This window comes from Phoxinus phoxinus (assembly GCF_949152265.1).
Source record: "Phoxinus phoxinus genome assembly, chromosome: 14".
Taxonomy (NCBI): domain Eukaryota; kingdom Metazoa; phylum Chordata; class Actinopteri; order Cypriniformes; family Leuciscidae; genus Phoxinus; species Phoxinus phoxinus.
This window is the reverse complement of record NC_136889.1, coordinates 12,563,270-12,588,402: the sequence shown is the minus strand read 5'-3', so window position 1 is coordinate 12,588,402 and position 25,133 is coordinate 12,563,270. Positions and strand designations below refer to the sequence as shown.

The 25,133-nt window shown below is 36.6% G+C and overlaps 1 protein-coding gene across 6 annotated transcripts in view; it reads right to left on the bottom strand.

Moving 5' to 3' along the window:
* Positions 1-25,133, bottom strand: part of ldb3a (LIM domain binding 3a) — a 45,176-nt gene that overhangs the window by 2,418 nt on the left and 17,625 nt on the right. For 4 of the 6 annotated variants that reach the window (XM_079636228.1, XM_079636229.1, XM_079636227.1 and 1 more), the window contains exons 3-13: positions 24,364-24,515; positions 20,525-20,600; positions 17,414-17,436; positions 15,504-15,707; positions 14,141-14,164; positions 3,770-3,826; positions 2,398-2,552; positions 1,491-1,851; positions 447-627; positions 224-344; positions 31-146 (exon numbers count right to left, since the gene is read on the bottom strand). In XM_079636228.1, coding sequence (XP_079492354.1) covers positions 31-146; positions 224-344; positions 447-627; positions 1,491-1,851; positions 2,398-2,552; positions 3,770-3,826; positions 14,141-14,164; positions 15,504-15,707; positions 17,414-17,436; positions 20,525-20,600; positions 24,364-24,515 — 1,470 coding nt within the window. Of the gene's footprint in view, positions 1-30; positions 147-223; positions 345-446; positions 628-1,490; positions 1,852-2,397; positions 2,553-3,769; positions 3,827-5,965; positions 6,089-12,998; positions 13,036-13,146; positions 13,314-14,140; positions 14,165-15,503; positions 15,708-17,413; positions 17,437-20,524; positions 20,601-24,363; positions 24,516-25,133 lie in introns of all 6 variants that reach the window. The other 2 variants (XM_079636232.1, XM_079636231.1) reach the window with 2 other exon arrangements.

Sequence of the window (25,133 nt, the reverse complement as noted above, 5' to 3'; positions counted from 1 at the left end):
TAAACCAAACGGGTGCTATAACAAACCTACCGCACAAACAAAGCAGGTATCATGCCATGTGTGGCCAAGAGCTTCAATAAATTTGTCTCCTGCCTCAACTGGAAAGTCACAGCCATGGCACTTTGTGCTGAAGAGTGCGATATAATCTGGAGACAGAAACAATACATACATCAAACTTATAAATAGACACATTTGTGTTAGACGTAGGCGGTGGCTCCCATACCTTTCTCACAATAAGGCTCACCATCCTCCATATGGAAGAGGCTGTTTCCAAAGGGCTTTCCACAAGCCGCGCACACAAAGCAAGTGGTGTGCCAGGTCTGCCGCAGTGCATGCATCACTTCCTGTTGAGCAGATGTTGAGGGGATTAACTGACAGTACCTGTGAAGAGTGTTCACAATGATGTCTGTGTATGTGTATGCAATGTTAATAGATTTCCGACGTACTCCCATGATCTTGGTGTTGCAGCGGGCACAGGTAGGTGCAAAGAACTCTCCATAGCAGTTCTCACAGTAAACACTATTCTGCTCCTCCACAAAGCTGACATCAGCCAGAGATGTGTGGCAATAATGGCAGTTGAACTCCTCTGGATGCCAGGAACGACCCAATGCCACCAGGAATGGTCCCCTGAGGAGTCAAAAAACACTGTGGCATCAGGGCACATGAAAATAAATCCTTGGATATTCATGAACATTGTCATTTTTTAATTAAGAAAGTACTCTCTCAAATTACACAACCATTCAAAAGGTCGGTAACATATTAAAATGTTTTTGAAAGAAGTCTCTTTTGCTCACCAAGGCTGCAATTATTTAAATAGAAATACAGTAAAAACAGTAATGTTGTGAAATATTATTACAATTTCAAATAACTATTTTTTTATTCCAATATATTTTAAGTAATTTATTCTGATTAATATTTTTGTGTCAGAACAGCATTTATTTGAAAAAATGTAAACAATGTAAAACACTTCACTTTTGATTTCATAGTGTACAAAAAATAAATAAAAAATCTTACGGACCCAAACTTTGTACGGTAGTGTATATATTGTGTTTAATAGCATTCTGTGATGAAAAATGAAACATCACCTTTTTTGGAATAAAGCAAGGGGCAAAAAAGTGTCACCACAACTCAGGAAGTAGAAAAGCTATAAACATTCAATTTGAAAATGTTAAATATTAAAATGCTTATTTCTCCTTTGTTTAGATGATCATAATTGTATTTATTTAATTATTCATATTTTTATAGTGGATTTTTATATTTTAAGATTGAACACCTGTTTGTGATAGAATTAAAAACATATACACAAAATAAAATGCATTTAAAAATAAGTCAAATGAAAAAAGAAAAGAAATCCAGGACAATGTTAATATGACCTTCATAAAACTAAAATAAAAATTAAACTCCAGGACACAAAAGTGCCTGAAGTAGAATAAAAACACCTATATCTTACAAAGGGTCTTGTGATGAATATTGCACAAGTGTAATCATACCTGATGATGTTGTTGCATGATCCACACAGAGGTGTTCTGTTGCTGGCTGCAAACCGCTCTGCTCTTTGAGCGACTCCACGAGCCACAGGCGGGAAGGCAGCGGGGCTGAACGGAGCAGGGGAAGGGTTGAACGCAGCAGGAGCGGGACCAGGGACGGGGTTGGGGATGTAGGCTGGTGGTGGTGGTGCCGCCTGAGGAAGAGGCTGCACTTTGATATTTGTGGTGGTGGTGGGTTTGCTAGGGTCAAATTTCTGGGCAAAGTTGTCATCAGTAACCCAAGGAGGCCTGTTGGAGGACGCTGGAGCAGCGGCAGGAGCAGGTGGAGGTGGAGCAGGTTTGTAAGCCATTGGAGGAGCTGGTGCTAAAAGATAAGTATTGCATGCATACAGTAAACCAAAAAGATGGACACACACATACACTGAATACACAATCACATATGTGACCCTGGATCACAAAACCAGTCCCAAGTAGCACGGGTATATTTGTGGAAATAGCCAACAATACACACTGGGTGTGGGTATGGGTCAAAATGATAAATTTTTTCTTTTATGCCAAAAATCATTAGGATATTACGTAAAGATCATGTTCCATGAAGATATTTTGTACATTTCCTACCGTAAATATATAAAACATTTATTTTTGTGAGTGAATGCAGCACAATCGTGGACATAAATGGACAACTTTGCACCCTCAGATTCCAGATTTTCAGTTGTAATCAAATTTTTAGTTGTACCTCGACCAAATATTGTCCTATCCTAACAAACCATACATCAATGGAAAGCTTATTTATTCAGCTTTCATATGATGTATAAATCTCAATTTCAAAAAATGGACCCGTGTGACTGGTTTTGTGGTCCAGGGTCACATACTGTATGTGTACATGGTTGTACACCATGTAAATGGTTACCTGGGGCGGATGGATATGCTGTGGGCATAATGGTGGCAGTGGTGACCACTTTAGGTGGAGGTGGACCTACAGGGATCTGGATGGAGCTCTGCTGCATGGGTGATGGCTGCTGCATAGGTGGAGGCTGCTGCATAGGTGGAGGCTGGGCGTAAGGACTACAGAAGGACAGACCAGAAACTCAATAACATTTCAGTTCAAATGAGAAGCTCCACCTTTCTGCTTTTCCTAAACAATTTAAAACATTCACATTACACTTTCATCCAAAGCCACATGCATTGCATTCCAGACATTTTGCGTTCTCTGGCAATCAAACCCAGGACCTTGACAATGCTCAACTGGACATATTATATTTAAATTATATATGGTAGCACTTTATTTTACAGCCCTGTTTCGCATGAACATACTATGTAGGCCTACTTATTGTAGTAGTGACATTAACTAGGTACTAACCCTGAACCTACCCCTAAACCTTCAAGTTTTACCACGACACATTACCCAGTAAGTTGTCATAAGCCCTTCCTAAGGTTTTCCATTTGTACAGTATGTATATACAGTATATTAGAATTTTAGTTTTTAGAATAATAGTTTTTAAAATCTATAGTCACCTAAAAATATCTACAAATTGAAAAAGAGTAGTATAGCCTTCAACAACTTTAGTTTAAGGGTTAAATTGAGTTTGGATGCACATTCAGTTCTTGGAGACTTTACTGCTAAAGATGCCAAAGATGTCTGACCACATGATCCATCAACATACACATTCGTGAGTGTCTTACCTTGTTACATCTCATCATTACAATTTTAATGCAAAAGTTATTTTAACAGAGTAGCACTAACCACTCTTAAAAATAAAGGTTCTTTATTGGCATTGATGGTTCCACGAAGAACCTTTAACATTCAAAGAACCTTTCCATTGTACTAAAGATTCTTCGTAGTGGAAAAAGGTTCTTCAGATTATTAAAATGTTATTCACGGCAAGAAAAATGGTTTTTAAGAAACTGTTCACTAAATCAGGGGAACCAATAAATGGTTCTTCTATAGCATCACAGTGAAACCTTTATTTTTAAGAGTTCAGATAAAGCGATAGAGAAAGTACCAAAAACAGTGTTAGAAGAGAGAGCCTCCATTGTTTTGAGCAAAATGACCAGGTTACAAATGTCCTATCCACTCATAAACATAAAGATACATATTCAGAAATGGTTATAACATAAAAGGTTAAAGAAAAAATACCCCTAGCATAATTATTATTCTTTGAGTCAGCAGTCATGCAGTAAGGGAGAAAAGATGTGTTATTGCACATGTTAAGGGTCATACTGACACTGGGAGGGGGAACGAACGCTTGCAGGTTGAATGCAGAGCTAGACCACAGTAGTACCTGGAGATGGAGGTTTGGTACTGAGAAGTGTAACCCATAGAGGTCTGCATGCTGAAGCTATAGTGTAACAAATAGAAAAATGGTGAACAGTCAAACTTATCATGCCTAGATTAAACCTGAGAGAGGCCATGTGCACTCATATCTGTATGACTGCCAAACTGATCCAAATATTGCATGTGTTTATGTCTATATGAAAAAAAAACACAAGCAGGATCAGATACTTTGGTTTTCCAAATCAAATGCATATGGAAATGTATTTTAATACGCAATAATTCTTTAAATAACTACTATATGTATTCTGTTTTTGTTTTGTCTAAATAAAACAGTACACTATGAGTACAGTATGAGTGAATATGGCAGCAAATAGACCATGAATAAATCATCTTAGATGCAGACACACACAAAACAGAAAATAAACGTGCATTCAAAGCAAAGACACTGTCCCAACAACTACTAAAATAAGACCCGATTTATCACAAGATTCATATATTTCAGGACTGAGTGTGACAGAGAGGACCTGAACAATAATAATCTTTGTCACCTCGCGTCCCGTAGTAGGAGACAAGTGAAAGATAGTCATCTAAATCTGAATTAACGAGACATGTGACTATATGAATTAAAATAAAGCTATCTTGAGAATAAGTAGTTCACTCCAGTCTGCATGCAATAAACGTAAGACTGCTATATCAGTGTTAGCAGCAATAGATACATGCAAAGAGAGTGCAGATTCTGCAATGTCTTAAAAATAAACTTACTTAAGAACAAACATGAGCATTAGCTAACAAACGACCATGGGACATGGGTTTCAATACCAGATATGGAAATGTACACTTAGGTCTCAAAATGACTTACTCCTTGGTATAAAGGATAAAATTAAATCTCTAGGAATAAATGTAATATTTAATATACTAACATTTAAATAATAATAATAAATAAATTGTGCTAAAAGGGGTTCTACTGTATAAGATTAAATTGGATATATGGACTTGACAAGGACATGTTCATTTATAAACATGTCTTGCAAAAGCAAATAAAATGCTTGAGGCACGCAGTAAAGCATCTAGTTTAGCAGTACAAATGTAGTACTCTTTAAAGTGGGTACATAGAAGTGCTTACAGTGATCTTAAGCTTAAAAAGGTAGTTCATGGAAGTATAGGAAAGTTTTTATTTGGGTCAAGACCTGGTGTCGAACAATGCTGTGATAAAGAGATGCCACTCATAAAAGCAGAAGCTCAAAACAAATAATCTACCTGGCAATGACAACATGGATCGAATCAAATGTGAGTTACTCGCTTCTTTAGGTTAGGGGGAAGATTATTAGTAGTAATAAGCAGTAGCCATGGAAGCAGCTGCAACATGAAATTGAGTTAAGATCATTATTGATTATAACATTAATATGACTGGAGGATTGGCTTTGCTTTGGATCTCCAGGATCAATTGCTTTTGTCCTACAATCTCTCAAATGTTATAGGCTAAAATCAAATAGCAATAACATCTATCACATGTCTCCACTAATAGAAGTGCATTAACATTGGAATAACTAGTTAATGCTACTGTATGTACCTGCAAGTCATCAAAACAGAAATAAATAACCCCCCCAAAAAATATATAAAAAAATCAAAGACTTAACATAAACATAAATATACATACACTACAAATGTTTGAGGTCGGTATAGGATTTTTAAAGTTCTGGAAAAATCAAGGCTGCATTTATTTGATCAGAAAACACAGCTACTACCGAGAAATATTATTTAAAAAATTAGAAGCAAATGTTTAAACATAATGTATTCCTGTAATTTCAAAGCTGAATTTTTCGCAAATATTATTCAAGTCTTCAGTGTCTTCAGAAATCATTCTAAAATGTCAATCAAGAAACATTTCTTATTATTTTCAATGTTGAAAACCGTTGTGCTGCTTAACATTTTTGTGGAAACGGTGGTACTTTTTTCAGGATACTATGATGAATAGAATTTGAAATAGAAATCTTTTGTAACATTTTAAAAGTCTTTACTGTCACGTTTGGACAATTTAAGGCAACCTTGCTGAATTAAAGTCTTTCTTTCTAAAAAAAAGAAGAAGTACATTCTGACCCCAAACTTTTGAACGGTATGCATTGCATGTATACATACCAATGTGGAATACAATAAACTAAGCAACGGTAAAGCAAGAAAGAAAATGCAACGCATGCAACTTTACCTGCTTACAGTGCTTTGCTCAGGAATCTGCGGCTCCGAAAGGAGCACATTGGGCGAAGCAGCGATAGTAGGTGCACATATAGATGCAATGCTGGTGGCAACTGGAGCATGCTCAGCAGGAGTACTAGATACAAGGTTAGGTTGCAGTGATGTCAGAAACTGATGTCAGGCTGAAGGCATAAATACAGACAGCAGCCATGCTCAGGCCGTGTGTGTACTTATGCCTTAATTTGAAAGTTACATTTTGTCATAAGCAGCTGCTTCATTCTCATGCATACAACCTTTTTGAATACAATGCAAGGATGTCCATCATGGGGGGCAGGGACAATAAATTGCTTTCTTCTCATTAGACTATTCTGATCTATTTTTTCATTGAAGGATGTCTCGGCAGCAGAGACAACTGTAAGTGCTATTCTAGGATGAATTAAATGAATCCAGACATTAAGGAATCAATTCCGTGCTCGATCAGGGACAATGAACTGCAGATGGCAGGACCTCCCCATTTTAAAGTGACGTGGAGTATTGAGGTTATGTAAACCCTCTTAGTCTGTCCATAAAACACAATTAAGTGGTTAGAGAGCAGTAGATTAGTGATTAATGATTCTCCCCTGTGATCCAAGCAAAGAAAAGTGCATTATTCACAAATAGACATTTCTTTAATCATTTGGCATCCCCTATACATGATCAAACACAATTAAATGAAGAAGATATATTGGTGTTGGAGCCGCCCAGGCAGGAGAGAGAAGAAAAGAGGCAGGCATCTAGCAGCAGCAGGACTGGTGGTGGACCGATGATGACTGACCCCCTTCACACACTCCGCAAACATCCTTTCTGACCATCTCTCTATTACTCATGCAGTTTATGTTGAAACTGCCCACCGGGAGGGGCAGAGGGAAGAGATGAAATAAAAAGAGCATTTAAAGCTGAAGTGCGTTTTATTTCATTTTATTTTATTCCATCTTAATATGTACCTATAAGTCATTCCTGATGATCGACACACTGCATTTACTTGATCATCCCGACCAAGCAAAGCAGCAAAATTGGCTTAACCAACACAATCTCATGAGAAAACTATTTATTGAAGTGTTTATTTTGTAAGAACTCATGGGATGTGATTTGTACAGAAATGTAAAAAAAAAAAAAAACTCAAGCCTGAAGATCCATCCCTAAACCTAACTGGCTTAGAAGCCATAAGCAGATCATACTAATATGTACGAGTTAGCCACCAATTCGTAAAAACATAAAATAGTTATGAAATGCTATGAGAGTGTGTTAGCTTAACCAGCGGCGTGAGTTAATTGCGGGACCGCTCTGGAAAGCCATTTAAAAGCAATTGTAACATTGACAATTTCCAATTTGTGAATTGAATGAAATTCAGAAATTACACACTTCAGCTTTAATATAATTCTGTGTATTATACTGAGTTATGGTGATGGAACAGAGAGAAAGGTCTGTAAATGTTGGTTGCAGACATTTATGAAGCCTTCATGAAGATTTAAACACTTTCTGTGGTGAGCATGTGTGCGTATTGAGTCCCTTTCTGTTATTTTGAGGTGCACGTTGTGAGAAAAGCATGTATGTGTGTGAATTTGAGGGGCTTTGGGGAAGGTGTGCTGTGGCAGAAAGCAAACACAGATTAGCATTTATAGCAAGCTTTAAGAGACTGAAATTAGAGAAATGATTTGAAAAAATCTGAAGTGTATAAACAAAAAAAAAGTATGAGAAATGATGATAACATTACTCTTTTTTACTCTCTCATGTCTTACTGCCTAATCTCCCTCTCTCTCTCACACACGCACAGACAAACATTTTATAGGTAATAATGTCTTAACACTGTATTCCTCAACTGGCTATGCTGTCAAACTATGACACGTTTTAGTTATAATAGCAAAATCTTGAATCTCAGCAAATATTCAGAGATCAATGAAATACAGATCACAGAAGCAGACAATGCCTTCAGATTGAGGGGTTGTAATTGAAACATGTACTAAACTACTTGCAAACAAGGTAATGGCTAATTCATGGAACAGGACCGGAGAGCAAAGAGAGTCAAGACAGGCAGAGGGTAATTCGACAAGATACTGCAGTGCCACCTGCTGGCATTTTACGCTCGACACATAGTTTGGACATAGGGAAAGAGTGTTCTCATCCTAAGAGCAGGTTAGTGCAACACAGTCTCATGAAAAGCAGCCTAACATGTATACTATCACTGTTCTTCTCTTTACATTCACTCATGCAAATTAGCATGAACCATTGGCATAGTAGGGGGTTGCGAAGATAGACTTAATGAATACTGAATGAAATATGATGTTCATGCAATAATAACATCCACACATGGAGGAACTGTAATGCTTTGGATGTTGGATATAGGTTCGATGTATCCAACCCATGCATTATCAAGTATCTGTTTCCAATTGAATAACTGTTTTGAAGAAAATATTACGTTTTGTTGTTAAAGAAATCTATTAACACAAAATGACTGAGAATCGAGTTATTGACAATTTAGCAGCATTTATCTACTTACAATCATTCATGACAGGAAACAACCATTATGAGATTCGTTAAAAACACCAAACCAATCCTTCGATGTATAAGAGGATTTAGGGGAGGATTTCTATAACAAGATAATAGAGAATATCTCTAAATGATAAAATTTGTAAAAAAGGTTGTTAAATACTAATAAAGTAAAGCACACTGAATGATTGCAACACACAACATAAGAAGATACAGACTAGTACAGCAGAACAACAACAAACAAACAATTCAAGATTCATACAAAGCTGCTTGGACCATAAATGGCACTACAGACAAGATATTAGCATGACGGAAAAGAGAAATTTGTCACAAATGCCAAAATCATCGTTTCTTGACAAATTGGAAAACATGGTGGCACTCTGCTGACTTGACATTTCAATATTTAAAAACTACAATAGGCCTAATAATGATAATAATAGTCTGTATAAATTATTTAACTTGATAAAAGTGTGTTAAACATTTCCAATTATACAGTGTTGTTATTGTATTTATGAAGTAAAGATTATTTGTCAAATTCATTTAATTAGATTAAAAAAAACATCTACATTACTCCGGATACATTTGAAAACGGTGTTTTCGTTTCAAAACGTTCCCCCATCCACAGTAGTGTTTAAGCGTTTTCCAAAAGTTGCTCATCCGCACTAAAACGTCTGAAAATGCTCAATAACCTTGCTTCGTATGCGTAAAACATAATAAAAGCTCATGAGATGATACACAGAGAGCAGATGTAATAAATCTATCACGCTATTCTTTTGGCACGATCATTGCAGTAAAATATCCCACCACTGGGACCAACACATGTTTTGCCGCAGGACAGCAATTGCGGTCTAATTTTGCGGGAATGTAATCTGAAGATTCTACAAAGGAACATTTCTCTTTAGCAACACTATGAAAGTAAATAGCACGGCACAACAATGCCAGTATAACCATATATGATCACAATAAATAAAACTATACTGTTTATCGTCTCAAAAATGACAAAAGACAAAAATGCGAATTTGTGAAAATGGTGATGTCATTCGCATGCGTATTACGTGGTCAGTCTATAGGCGTATCCTACTGCATATTTGATTTTTATTTTTTTACAAAGTGACATCGCCAACTACTGGCCTAGTATGAATAATACAGTGTTTTTAGTCATTTTGCAGATCGCTGTGAACAGAAATAGTTTTGACAACATTGTCTTCTTTACGCGAAAAACACGAAGGAAAACGTTTTTAGTACATTGTTGTCATGTAAACATACCCTCAGTGTGGACAAGGTCTTAAAAAAACTGAAGAAATGTTGCAATGGAAACTAACTGAAATAAAATATTAAAGCTGAATGAAAAACAAAACAAAAGCACCTAACAAAATGACTAAAAATAAAATTAAAACTGAAAAAAATAAAAATCTAAATATTACTACATACCATAATAGAAAGTAAACAATAATAAAATAAAACTGCAATTAACCAAATACTAATAAAGTGGCTTGATACTTGATAAGACATATTAAAGACAAAAGTATTGCCAGAATGAGCAAAACAAACACAACTTTACGAACAGCAGGCAACAGCACTGCAGTAATGTGTATTGAAATAAGCGAAAGTGCTTATCTGTTTTTGTTTCAGTCAAGTTGAGGAGAGTCTGATGAAATATTGGGAAAATTACAGCACAACATACAAAAGAGCTGACTGATGCAACATATGTCTGTGCAACCTAGCATGTTCATCTGTACATGAAGGCAGAGATCTGAATAAATAAGAAAAGGATGAAGAGTGGGGTAGGGGCCAGCCACCCAGGGCCACAAGCACTCCAGTGCAGTCACACAGTCTTCCCAGCATGCACTGCATGCAAGTGGGAGGCTCAGAAATGAAGTAATCCAGTAGTGAGATGATATGAGAGAAGGGCATGGTTAGCAGAAACATTTTTCTATTCTTAACACAATTTAGCGCAAACCAGCTCACAGCAGAGATAACACCATTTCCCTATGTGACAACCAGACAGGCAGAATTACCTGGAGGAAAAGTCCTGGTTTATTGACTCTCTCTACTCACAGACATTGACTTCCATCCTGCTCAACCGCTTGCAGTTCTGAGGGCTTCACGTGCCTTCGCTCATCTTCCAGACACAGAGCTCGTCCCTTTAGCCACCACTGATCTAGCTAAAGGTTATTACACTTCCTACAGAAATAACCTTACACAGACATACCATAAAGTCTTACTAACAGCCTAATTTGCTCGATAAAGCGAAACCACTGGATTCTAAAATAGTGATCTGTCAGATTTACAACATACTGATAGAACCCCTAGGTAGTCTAATATTTAACCACAGGCTTAAGTAAGAAATGTCTGACATGTTTCAGAACATCAACAAATGTTTTATTTATTTTTAAATAGTATAATAGTGATGGTGATTCGAAGTTTGGTCTAAAGCTAAAGCTTTTGCTGTCTGTCAGGATTTAGCTTTTCGTCAGATAAGAAATGGCATCTTTGAAATAAAACTGACTGCATGTGTAAAAGATTTCAACATTTGCAAATCTTCTTAACAAACTTGTCCTTACATAATCACTGAAATGCTATCACCAAAGGGTTAGATTCTTAGATCTACATAGAAAAAGATAACATGACAAATTGTCTAATCCAGTGGTTTTCAATCTTTTTTACTTAAAGGCTCGCCATTGTCTAACATTATATTCGAAGGCCCCTCATATTATACCTGTGGTATTTCGGCTCTAATTATGACAACACTGCTTGCTTTCAATGCTCGCTTTTTTATATATTTTATTAATTTTTTGATTCCAGAAAATGCAAGGTTTTGATTCTGAATGTTGTTCAATAAAACAATATTTATTGAAGGTAATAATACATGATTTCAGTTTACATTTAGTTTTTAGATAGATATATTTAAATATCTTGAATCCATGTGTATTCTCATAGATAAAATCCCATTTCCAAAAAGCCTTTCCACATGAATAGTTTATAACATTTCTTTTATTTGATGGATTTGAAAGACTTGTGTACAGATGCAATGATGTTCTCAACAACCATCAATATGTAATCATACAATCCGATACAAGTGAGAGAAGTTAAATAGTGGCAACGTTCTCTTGAAAATTCCTAAATCTTTCCTATAGAGTGAACAAATAGCTTGAAAATAGTGACGAGCCAAACAACATAACTGACTTTCAACTTCATCCTTTCTGCTTTCATCTCACATGCTTTGACTTTCCTCTTACTCAAGCCCTGCAGTCTGTCTATGCCACCTGTCTAACTCTCTCTATCTTACAGCGTTTTACTGAGGCACATTAAGTATTTGTGCCGACAGGCCATGGTGCCAGTTTTTCAGTTTAGCGAAACGAGGGCCTTTGGCTTCAGATTCAAACATTTCCCTGTGACATCAAGACATATATACAGGAAAAAAAGAGGAAGGAAAGGGAGAAAAGAGAGGGTGGAAAAATGGGTTAGGGAATATGGCCTTAACTCCCCTGCCCAATATTTGTGGCTGCTTAAGGTGTTGTAAAATTTACATGTACCCACTAAATGTTTTGCATTCAGCCAAATACTAGCGGTCACATTTTGCATTGTATTGTGTCAGAAGTGTAATGACATTGTGAAATAAATGAGAGCTAAAGATATGAAGAATGAAGCTTGATGTAAATACAACAGACCAGAGGTGTAAAGTATTTGAGTATTTGAATGTACTTCATTACTAAAGTATTATTATTTGGAATTTGTACTTGTACTAAGCTAAAACTAAATACTTAATCATAAAATTATACATTTTAGAATTTCAAAATACATATAACTGTGTGCAATTGCAAAAATCATAATTGTACTTGCAAACAAGATTCCCAAACACTCCAATTGCCCTTCCTATTTTAATTGAATTACTTAATTAAAAGGTTTCTCAAGTTTATTCTTCAATTTCTTGAAAAAAAGTTTGTTGTCTTTTTGAGGTGGATTGATTTTCTAGGAGGATAATCTTTAGGTTATGCACTTCGTAATTTACATCCTTCCTGGCTACAAATAATATAACTGGGCTATATTATTTGTATATCCAATTTGAAAGATTGGATTTAGGTTTACGTAGACAGGGTTGGCAAGTCATTTTTTATTTAATGCCTATTTCTAAAGCTAAGAATTGTTTTTACATTTTGATACTTGAGCACAATTAAATGTGAAAACTTTTCACTCAAGTATGTTTTCAGATATTTTGACATTCCAGTACCCAAACATTACCAAATAACAATTTCTTTAACAAAAAGTACAATTTCTCTGTAATTTTTACACCCCAGATACAGACTACTATAAATACATCGAGCTGTATTAGATTGATGCATCTAATGTGTGCGGATCAAGTTCAGCACAGAGAGTGGTGTATGATTATGGGGGTTTGGTTGGGGGGTTCTGATCATATGTCAGCTTTGCAAAAAGCCTTTCAGGTTTTAAGAGGCAGAGGGCTGGATTTCAGCACAGGTCAAATATGTGGCCACCAGATGCTGCTGCTAGATGCCTACCTTGATTTTCTCAGAGCTTCCTCATCGGGGTCTTGCACTGCAGAAGAGTAAAGACAAGGAGAGAACATGTCAGACTCCACAGAACAAATCAAAATCTATATCAAAATAAAAGGAAAGTGACACAAACAGGCAGGGCAGGCAGACTCACTGTATTCAGTTCCAGTAAGGTGGGCGAGGTGGCGGAAGGACTTGGACTGCAGCTGGGCGGCTCTTTTAGTCCATTCAGATGGCCCCAGGTCATTGTTTTCATTGGGAATGACGGCCTGATACACTGGGGAAGCACTGTCTATAACATGGTCTTTAACTGGCAGATTACTGCAACCACAGAAAAAGCCGGTCTTGTGAAACACACACTTTCTTTTCAGTATGACAGGGAACATCAGCAAAATAATTTTCATGTGTAACGACATTAAATGCATTTTTTTGTGGTAATCTTTTAATTAAAATTGAATGCAAATGTACCTATTCTGACTAATTAACTGCCATTATCACAAATGTATGATGCACTGTATAACATGTGTCTGTTAACACTGATTTTTTTAATATATAGATTGATAAATATGCAGAATACTTAAATCTGTGCTAGATGTGCTAATAAACAGAGAAGCATGGGCAATGTGGCCAGAAGCTTGCTTATCACACATTATATCTCTTACCCAGAAGAATGACAGAGCAGAGCATTCAGAAATCTGTTTGTTGACATCTAAAACTCAATCGCTGACTGATTTCCTGTTACCACATTAGCAGACCCTCTTTGTAAACCTCACCATTTAAACACATTTTCACCCAAAACAGTCAATGTCACCTAGCAGCAAGATTAAGGGTTTCGTATGAACATTTGAATGGTTAAGAACCAATGAAATGGAACTGAAAGAAAAAAGGAGGAGTAGTATGTGATGTCATCGTTGCATTAGGCTAAATAAAAAGGTATTCAAAATCCAGCTATTTCAAAAGTTACAGGACAGACTCTGCTCATGAATACCAGGTGCATTTCAGAAGTCAAGATGCTCCAAATCAATCAAAGGGAGGTTAGAGGAAGAGATGAGAAAGAAATAGATAATGTGGTGATCAGGCATGCAAATGCGCAAGGGAGGAGACGAAAAGAGAGTGCTCATATCAAACAGATGGATCAGGCTACTTACGATAGCGGAGAGTCAATTTCATTGCTGCCAGGCAGGGCCATTGAGATTGGACACATGTAGAGGGGGGACAGGGTACATGATGTACAGTGTGATGGATAGAGGAAGCGATGGATGAAAGGATGGATGGTCGGGAATGGAGTGAGAAAGGGAAAATTAGATAAAGCTTCTATGCTATGCATTAGAGAAGGCTTCAGACACGAGACCGAAAGCCTTCAAACCATACAAAGACCATAAAACATCAAAATACTGGCACCAACAAACATAGAAATATGTAGATCACGGCTAAAACCCATTCCCAGTGGCTATACAGAAGAAAAGTGCACAACTCACAGTACAGATTACCAAAACACACAATTTAAATGCATTCACTACAGTTCAAAGGTTTGGGGTTGGTAAGATTTTTTTTAGTTGATTGTTAAAAAAAAAGTCTCTTATGCTCACTAAGACTTCATATATTGGATTAAAATACTGTAAAAACTGTAATATTAACAGTAATAATAAAACTGTTTACTATTTTAATATATATTTTAAAGTCTTTCCTCCTGTGATGGCAAAGTATTATTTTCAGCAGCCATTCCAGTCTTCACGATCCTTCAGGAATCACTCTAATGCTGATTTGCTGCTCAAGAAACATTTATTATTACTATCAATGTTGAAAACTTAATAAAAACTTAATTTTGCAGCTTAATATTTTTGTGGAAACGTGATGCATTTTTTTCGGGTAGTCTTTGAAAAATAGAAAGTGATGAACAGCATTCATTTAAAATAGAAATATTTTGTAACATTATTAATGTCTTTACTTTACTGTTTTGATCAATTAATGCACCCTTACTGGATAAAAGTATTAATTTCTTTCAAAAAGAAAATCTTACAGACCAAAAACTTTTGAACGGTAGTTTACCCATAAGCCATGATCCCTAACTTGTGCAACTGAGCATTCCCATTACCATTCCTATTTGTTTGTATCATTAATTCGTTATTTTCCTGTTCATCACTGTAAAGCTGCCTTGAAACAATCTGTATCGCGCTATATAAATAAAGGTGACTTGACTTGACTTGAAAAGCACACAAAAATCCAGCTGGTTCCACAGAAACTACACATAACATTGAAGACTTAGAAAACTGCCTTTCTGTTCACAGCATACAAGTTACATCACTATCATTTCGATCATGTTAAAATGAGGAAGAGTGAGACTATATCCAGTCTATGAACAGACATCCTTTGGAAGTCTTTAGCCTCGTGAGCATTAGCAGATAGCACTGGCCTACTCAAGCGTGGCTGTTTGGCATGCGTTATGGCGAATGTGTGTCATGCAGGGCATGGGAGGAGGTAGAGGACGCAGTTAGGTGCACTAGATCTTACCCGGACATCTCGTTACCCCTGGCCTGGGACTGGCCAGCAATGGCATCCATAATAGCATCCTGGGAGTACATGCTGATGGGGGTGTTGTACTGGGCATGGATGATGGTGGCCTTGCCTCCAGGCCCCTTCACCTCAATGGGCTTATTGGTGGAGAGGGCAGAGTCCTTCAGAGCTATAGGGTTGAAGCTGCACAGGTAGTCATTGCTGTGCAAGTGAGGGAAAGGTGATAAGGGATGAGTATGGGTAGAAGAGAGACAACAGAGACAAAATGGAGGTTAGAGTGAGAGTAAGAGAAAGGGAGTGAGGAAAGTGAATTGGTAAGAACCCTTGGTTGATAATACCAGCATATGTCGTGTTTTGGATGCTGGTGTGCTGGTATTTCAACAAAGCTTCTTGATTACATTAACCAGCAGAAAAACCATGCTGGTCGACCAGTTCAGCTAGTCCACCAGCAAGACCAGCCTGGACCAGCATGATAATTCATGATGGAAGGTGTTGCAGGTGAGACAAAATGAGTTAAACCATAGGATGGTATTAATTAAATTGATTAATAAATAAATAAATAAAAGGCCCAGTCTAATTTTTAAGGTAGAAAAAACACATCAAAAATGTTTTACACAGCAAAAGATTACTACTACACACAACGCATACAATGACTTGTATAACTACAGCAAGCAGTACAACATAGCATACAAAAAGGCATGGGAATCTGCAAGAATTGAACAAATCCAGTCCCGATTCGAATTCTACTCAATCATTCCACTTCCTTAACGGTTCCATTTACAATTTGTTTAGTACTTTAAAGAATAAACATTTGAAGAAAATAGTTATTCCATTGCCAAATGACGAAATTATTTTAATAATAAATACACGTACAACAATTTGAGTATTTTAGTACGGTACCTGAGCAAGAACCATTAACGGAATTGGACATCAGTTGGTTAAAGTATTTTTTTAATATATTGAAACCAGTTGTAAATAAAGGTGCATTTCTTGCTATGTCAGAACTACTGTAATGTCGACTTGTAAAAAAAAGATTCACATCCTTGCAAAACTCATAATTCACAACAGAGCTCCGACTTGTACAGCCTGACCCCAACAATGTCATGCAGAAAAACTCAAAATAGCAGTGGCTTCAGCAGTAAAAATGTAGTTAAGCAGTTTTTTCATAATTTTACTGTTTAATAATTCCTAATACAATATTCTGAAAATAAACAAAAGGCAGTTTAATGCAGCAAGCGCAGAGCTGAACAACTATGTCCTGCTAAACAAACTTTAAATAAATGTTGTCAATAAGGCATTTGTATAACGCCTGTTACTTGTTATAGTGTGGTTTTGTCTGTTAATTACTGCAATATTTCAGGTTTATTTTGCAATTAGGGTTGCAATGGAGACATAATCCCGAGTCCGAGGATGTGAACAGGTCTGAGTATAACGTCACAGGTAGTCATTTAGTAAATGCGGTAATTTGTATATGCCATGAATGCAACATAAGAAACAGTAACAGTTCTCTATTCCCAACCCGTATTAAGTGTAACAAAGTAACAAAGTTACTCTTTGTTAACAAAGAGGACCAATAGAATCATGACAAAAACATTTTCTAAGCTAAACATGACTTCAGCAAGCAAAGCTCTAGCCCCCTAAAACACACACACACGCATACAGTATATATTCCAAAGAAGTGTGTTTATATATACCCAGCACTGATTCTGATATGTTTCTCTGTGTTGTAGTAAAGGTTTACATTAAGCATTAGTACACCATTAAAGCAAGCTTTGATTGCACAGGAAGACAATTCTCACTAACCACACTGTATTGTTGATAACACACCACAAAGGCAGTTCCAAACAATTCCATGCACGTATACCACACAGAGTACTACAACGTTATGCCAGGAGGCTGTTACTAACTTGGCAGGAGTGTTGGTAATAACCTACAATGAGTGAAAGGAAACAGAAACAAGTGCATTGGTTAGCAACTCATTTAAGATTTAACATGGAAGGGTTGTGCCAATGAAAGTTATTCAGGATGTGGAATCTCCTACATTTTTTAAAGGTGCAATGGTGCGATTTGCTAAAAAGCAGTAAACTCAAGCCCAATGAGCCAACATTGACCCAGTTGGGCTGCTCAAAGAAATGAATTCTGTTTGTGGCACAGAAATGACACACTTCACCTTTAAGAAAAAAGAAAAGGTTAGTGTGTTTGAGTGCCAATGTGTGTGTTTGGGCGTGATTGAAATATAACGTGTTTGTGAGCACACACACACAATAGTGAAGTCCTCTTTCACAGAGGCAAATCAATAAAAAACTGAAAGCAAAAGACTAGTACGCCACTGGCCATATCTGACAAAAGAGAAATACGTTTTCAAGAGTGCCTCCTTGCAAAGATGTGACAGGAGGGAGTGAGGGGGATGTATCAGTGTAGTTAGGAAACTGAACCCGGACATTCCATGACCTTTTATAGAGAGAGCTGCGACAGGTGCTCTCTCCCCCATCTCTATAGCGACTGTGTAACCGTATCACTCGACATTACAGCCTGAGATTTCCTCTGTGCCGCGGCACACGCTAAAACCTTTTTTGCTGCATATGAAAAGAGTAAACAGAGAGGGGTACAGGACATTGTCATCCATTGACAGCCAAAGTGCATTGCTTTGAGGTTACAACACAGAACTGAAACTGTCAAACCTGGAAAGTGATTTAGTGCTTTTAATGTCTCAATATGACAGCTTGCATTGGTTGTCAAGATTTGATACACATACACTACTGTTCAAAAGTTTGGGGTCTGTAAGATTTTTTTATGTTTTTGAAAGAATTGTCTTCTGCTCACCAAGGCTGCATTTGATAAAAAATATAGTAAAACAGTAATATTGTGAAATATTACTCTTGATTTTAAAACTGTTTTCTATTTTAGTATATTTACACATCAAAGCTGAATTGTCAGCAACCATTCATCCAGTCTTCAGTGTCACATGATCCTTCAGAAATCATTCTAATATGCTGATTTGCTGCTCAAGAATTATTATTAATGTTGAAAAAAGTGCTTTTGTGGAAACAATAATACTTTTTTTCACGATTATTTGAGCAATAGAAAGTTAAAATAACTGTTTATTTGAACTCTTTACATTATAAATGTCTTTACAGTCACTTTTGATTAATTGAATTCATCCTTGCTGATTAAAAGTATTAATTTCTTTCAAAGAAAAAAAATCTTATTGACTCCAAACTTCTGAATTATAGTGTACTTTCTGGTTTGACAGCTAATTCTTCAATTTAAACACTCTGCTGGATACATTATTTGATATAACCTGATCACTGTACCTGAAGTAGGGTCACAGTAGGGACAACTGAAGCCTCAGCTCAAATTTGTCTTCCACATTCCTTCAGAGCCTTGAAGCCTTAACTAGATCCCTCTCTGGGCTGTTAATGCCAGTAGGGAATGGGGTCAATGTAACAGATGTAACCTCTCTTTTCTGAATGCTGTATGGCTGCTGTCATTCTTCTGTCAAAGAGCGAAGTTAGCAACCAGATGGGCCTGACCTATAACCGTCCCACTGATTCTAACCTGAAACTCTAACCTGTTCATTTAGAAACCAACACTATATTTTTAAAATAGGACTGGTTAAGTTTTACCGCACCTGGCTGCTAGCGTCAGATCTCGCGCTATTCATGATTACATACCCACTATGCATGCCTGACCCCGCGCTCTTAGCCCTTTCCTGCAGCATGGCCATCTCTTGCAATGTCTCGGCAGAGTACAGACCGATGGGGGAGTTATACTGATGTTTTTTTTCTCCGGAGGTGGATTTGTCCCTCGGAGAAGCTAAATGTCTTTGAGCAGGAAAAGGAGCATCTCCGCTACTGCTGGAGTTTGTTTTAGCAGAAGCTGAGAGACCCCCATTCATTTGCACAGGCTGATCCTCAAAGGAGAAGTGCATGTGTGTGGACAGCGGTGAGAAGGAAAGAACAGAAGGAGCAGGTCAGACGAAAGCTGAGAATGATTTAATAACTTACTGAAAGTAAAACAAAAGAGCCCAAAAAAAGAAAATGGCTATTTTTTGATGAAATAACTAATCCTTTAACTTCTTAAACATAATATAAACAATTACACTACCGTTCAATAAGATCAGTCAGAAAGATTGTTGTGTTTGTGAAATAATGTTTCTGAAATAAGTCTCTTGAAGTCACCAAAGCTGCATTTAAATATTGTGAAATATTATTACAATTTAAAATAACTGCTTTCAATTTGAATATATTTTCAAATGTATTTTTTTCCCTCTGATGGCAAAGCTGAATTTTCAGCATAATTTCTCCAGTCTTCACTGTCACATGATCCTTCAGAAATCATTCTAATATGCTGATTTGCTGCTCAAGAAACATTTCTTATTATTATCAATGTGTAAAACAGCTGTACTGCTTAATATTTTTGTGGAAACCTTGATTAGCCGTGAAATCTTATGAATGTCTTTACTGTCACTTTTGGTCAATTATTACATACATTCCTAAATAAAAGTATTCATGTCCTAAAAAAAACTGACCCCAAACTTTTATGTACTGTTGTATGTTTTAGGTAGCTATGTACTAATCAGAAATCTCTTCTTTTGTGTGCCTATAACACACTATTTTTTTTTATTAAAAGCTAAATTAATGATGAAAAACATTATATTTACAATGTTTAGTTAACTTTTTGCTGGAGTGTGCAAAGTGAATACCAGCAGGGGGCATCATAAGGCTTTTTACAGGTAGCAGAACATTTTTAAGGATGTCCTATGATAAATGTATCCTGAGTTGAGGGGAACCCAAAGTCCAGAATCTATTATCTTAGCCTCTTATCTTGATCCTGTAAAAAAATAAAACTTTTAACAGTGAACTTCAGCTGAATCTTTCTCCAAGGCCTAAATTACACATGAATCTTCATGAAAATGAATCAGAGTGAGAGAATGTGGAATGTATGACCTGTGCTTGATTTAATATATCTGAATGCATGGACATACAGTATACTGTTTGAGTGTACGTGTGACAAACCTTCTGATGGGCGATCACAGTCATAGGGGAGTCAATCCTTGGTGTTGTCATGGTAACAGCGGTGGGTCGCTTTGACCTGTGATAAAATAAAGAACATAAACATTTGAAGAAAATGAAAGAGTTCTCTGGATCACATTTTAAACAATGTATGACAAAATTCCACTGTCCAACAGTCAACTATAAACATCTCATGCACAGTTTAAGACACATAAAGCACCCATGAACAAACTTATGGTAAATATTTTCAGTTTTCCTGGTCTCACATTTTTCCTTTGAGAGTGAACACTGTCACAATAACAACCCAATTATGAATGCCATCTACAGCGGTTTTTGTTGCAGCTATCAGAAAAATGCTTTTGTCCAAACATACTTTGTTCCAAATTGAACCTTTTCAGAGGAAAAAATTTAAAACATTACAAGCCTTGTACACAAAGGGGGTGGGAAACTTGAAAATGTGTGCAAAATGAAAAGCACAAAGACAAATGACAATGTGTTTTCTTGTAAAAGTAATAGAAGTCCTCGGAACATCACAGCAGAGGTTGACAACAAAGTAGATAACGTATCTGACAACAGTGTATCTCTCCCTGCATGTCCACTTTATATCAACAATCCTTGCAGAGGAAACTCTGGGATCTATTAAGAGTGTTAAAGTGAAGGAAGGATGGTCCAGTGTAATCCCTGCAGGTATGCACAGAGAGGGGAAATGAAGGTGAACACGTCTTTTTTGGGGGGTTTGCTCATGATAAAGTGAACTAAAAGCAAACATGACTTAAGCACTAAGATACATCAGAATTGCAACCTGCACTGGAGAGATCAAGGATGTTTTTAAACTCAAAACTTCAAGGATCTCACGGATGATTGCTTGCAGACATGGTTTATGAGGGAGGTGAGCTAACCCAGGTGTGGCTCTCCCAAACACAACACAGAAAACTTCTGCACTGATCTGTTGATATTGATATTTTTACAACATGCCCAGAAGATATCTTTCCAGCCACTCTGTTGATTAGTTGATCAATTTAACCCACAGTAACCTCCAATTATGACCCAAATATAATTTTTTATTTGCTCAAATTTGATGTTGTTCACATGACCTTTTAAATGTGGCCCATACCAGGCAATGTCTAAATAGCCAATGTAACGCATCCAAGCCTGTCATGTTCATCATAACACCATCAACACATTTCATAATTGAATATGATACCATGTTTTGTTACATGAATTAGAACATAGTCTTCCAGTCTCAAATCTTTACATTAGCATCAGAACCTTAACATTTTAGTTTCTTTTGCTAATGTTCAAAGCAAGTGACACAACAACATTTGGCATCCACATATGTATCTATTCTGTATACACAAGAGGGGAAGCGTCGGGCCCTCTAGGCCTTCAGAGAGGGCCTAAACTATTGTAAAAAATTATATTTACAAACTTTAAATAATAGTTTAAAAAGTACTTTTTTTAATAATAATAAGTTATCAGTTCAAATGTTATTTTAGAAATGTATAGTTTGAAAATAAACATCTAAATCTTTTTGAGTAAATGAACCATTCAAAGCTGCCTATTCAGTTTGTGTTGTGTTTCTCCATATTAGGTATTTTTCCGCCTAACGCTTTCAGCTCTGTGATTGGTGGTCCAGCAATGAAGAGGGCCAAGCAGTGGGTTCCTCTAAGTTTGTGACACGTTCCACCTTTTGTGGGGAACACGATGAAAAAAAAAAAGCTGAATAGAATAGCTAGCGCTATCTGCTTTGGAAACCACAAGCAACATTAATGAGGAGGACATTGTTGCTAATTTATTATCCATGCCATTTCAAGATGAACTTTTAAAGAAAAGCTGGAGTTAATCGGCAAAGGAAGACCTACACCAGAGCTTATTTTTTTGCAGAAAGCCAAAGCTTTTTAAAGCATTTCAACCACAGCAATCAAGGGATACCCCTGGATGACAGCATCAATCAAGAAGCTAAAGCTTTATTTGAGAAAAGAGTTATTTTGCAGTCAGTACGTAAATTTACTAACTTAGAGACCATGCTAATTTGCTATAATTCTGCGTAATAGTAAAAAAAATCCAAAATGTTAAGTTTAATACAGTCAGTCACATGATTTATTATCAACATATGCGGAAGTGTCTGTGGCTAATGTGCTATGGTCGGAGTGCTGTCATGATTCATTGGCTTACATACAATTCGATTGGCTTTGTGGCCAGTTGTCACCATATTCCGCTGAAATGACACACCAATTGTGTGATGGTGCAATTATGTGTAATGATGATTTGAAAAATAAGATCCATATTAAAATAAGAAAGTGATCTGGATCAATTGCAGAGTGAACGTAGCCTTGTTTTTTGCTATGTTTTGTCACCGCTGGGCAGGCTGGAAAATAGCAAGTTAACAGGAGTATGAGGCTGTTGATGGATCAATGGACACTCGCCAGAGGCTGTGAAGAAAGCTCCTATGCTAGAGCTACTGAATGCATAATACATTGTCTGTTTTGAAGAGCTTTTGAAATGTGTGGATGCTTAGCTATATGACGCTTGTCTAATAATGTTGGCAACATGTAGCATGATGACTCAGCAGCTAGTCTGATCTGATAAGGCCAGTGAGTTGTCAGAATGTGTCAAACTCTTTATATCTTCCTTTTTGACTAACAGGAAACATGAAAGCCATAAAATCACATAACCTTTCCCTTGATAAAAACATACACAGCTCATGATCAGCAGTGTATGTTTTTATCCAGGGAAAGGTCATGTGCTTTTATTGCCTTCATGTTTCCTGTTAGTCAAAAAAGAAGATATAAAAAGAAGATATATATACATGACCTTTCCCTGGATGAAAACATACACAACTCATTAGAGCTCACACACAATCTCGGTCACATATGTTTGTGATATATTGAAGCTGCAGTCTGTTTGCAGCTCATAAAAGTTAATTGATTGATTGATTGATTGACTATATTTAACAGTCAAAGCCTGCTTTTATTACACTGCATGAGCATTCGATAACATCGGCATTCCATATAATTATTTAAATTAATAATTTGTCTGTAGCTACAGAATCGCACAAGTGGATAAGAAAAACTATGCTGTCCTAGAGCTGTCAGTGAAGATACTGATACGACCTTATGGCCGCCAAGACAGATGAAATATCAGTGTGGATCACAGTGTAAACATGGCAGATCATTTTATTAACTTTACCAGAATGGAAGCCTAGACGAAACTCAAATGGGAATCATGATGTTATCCCAGAGCAAAACTTCCTGTTGTCATTTTAATCAGGATGGACAATTCTATCCAATAGGGACGGTTCTATTCTATTCTATTCTATTTTATTTTATTCTATTCTGTTCTGTTCTGTTGTATTCTATTCTATTCTCCAAACTCTAAAGTAAACTCTCTAGTAAAAACCTAATTTTACAAAAAAAGTATATTTCAAATAAATGCTGTTCTTTTGAATCCTGCACATTTTTTTATCTCAGTTTCTACAACAATATAGCAGAACAACTGTTTTCAACTTTAATAATATTAAGAAATGTTTCTTGAGCACCAAATCAGCATACTAGAATGATTTCTGAAGGATCATGACACTGAAGACTGAAGTAATTCAGCTTTGCTATAACAGGAATACATTTTAAAATGTAAAATATTTTTAAATAGAAATAAGTTATTTTTTAATTGCAATAATATTTCATAATCTTACTGTTTTTTTGAACGGTAGTGTACATCAAAGCAAATTTGTATGCTTACACATACACATGTACACACACACACAAACATACACACACATACACACACACACACACACACACACACACACACACCTCCAAAACACTATTCACAATTCACTGTACCTTTGCATGGTGAGGGCCAGATTGAAGTTGGCAGACTTGATCTTGTTCTGGGCCTCCAGGTGTGTCATCCCCTCTGTGCTGACTCCATCAATGGCCACGATGATGTCACCCTGAATCAGGTTGCTGGAGGCGGCCTTGCTCCCTGGTGTAATCTGCAAAAAAATACAAAATACAAAAAATTAAACACTGACAGGTCAACACCTCTGCAAACACAACATTTGTTTACAAGATAGTCATTTGTTTTTTTATTTTCCTGCCTCCCTATGGTATTGATAATGTAGGTTGATGTATGTATAAAGGTGAATAAAGGAGAAGGCTCTGCAGGTACTTGCATAAAATCAGTGGAGGATAAAAACACACATATATTCTGAATCCATGACAGCTGGTTGCACAAAGAGATCTCAAGCACACATTTGGCATTCTGCATGCTTAGCGCTACAACAGATAATGTGTTCCTCTTGCTAAAAATGGAACTGTGACTGCAGAATAAAGTTGCTCTTAGTCTACAGGCCCTAAATCAATCTGAGAAAATGTGTATGAACATAATGTGAATGAAGAACATGTCCGCGTCATATACCACATGTTTCTGACAGGCTTTGTGAGATTTCTTAATACCTTTATATCTTCCATTGAACTTATAGTAATATAGAAATTATTTATACACACTACTGATAAAAAGTACTGCACAAAAAAAAAGAAATTAATAATTTTATTCAGTAAGGATGTATTAAATTGATCGCAAGTTACAGCAAAGACTTGTATAATGTTAC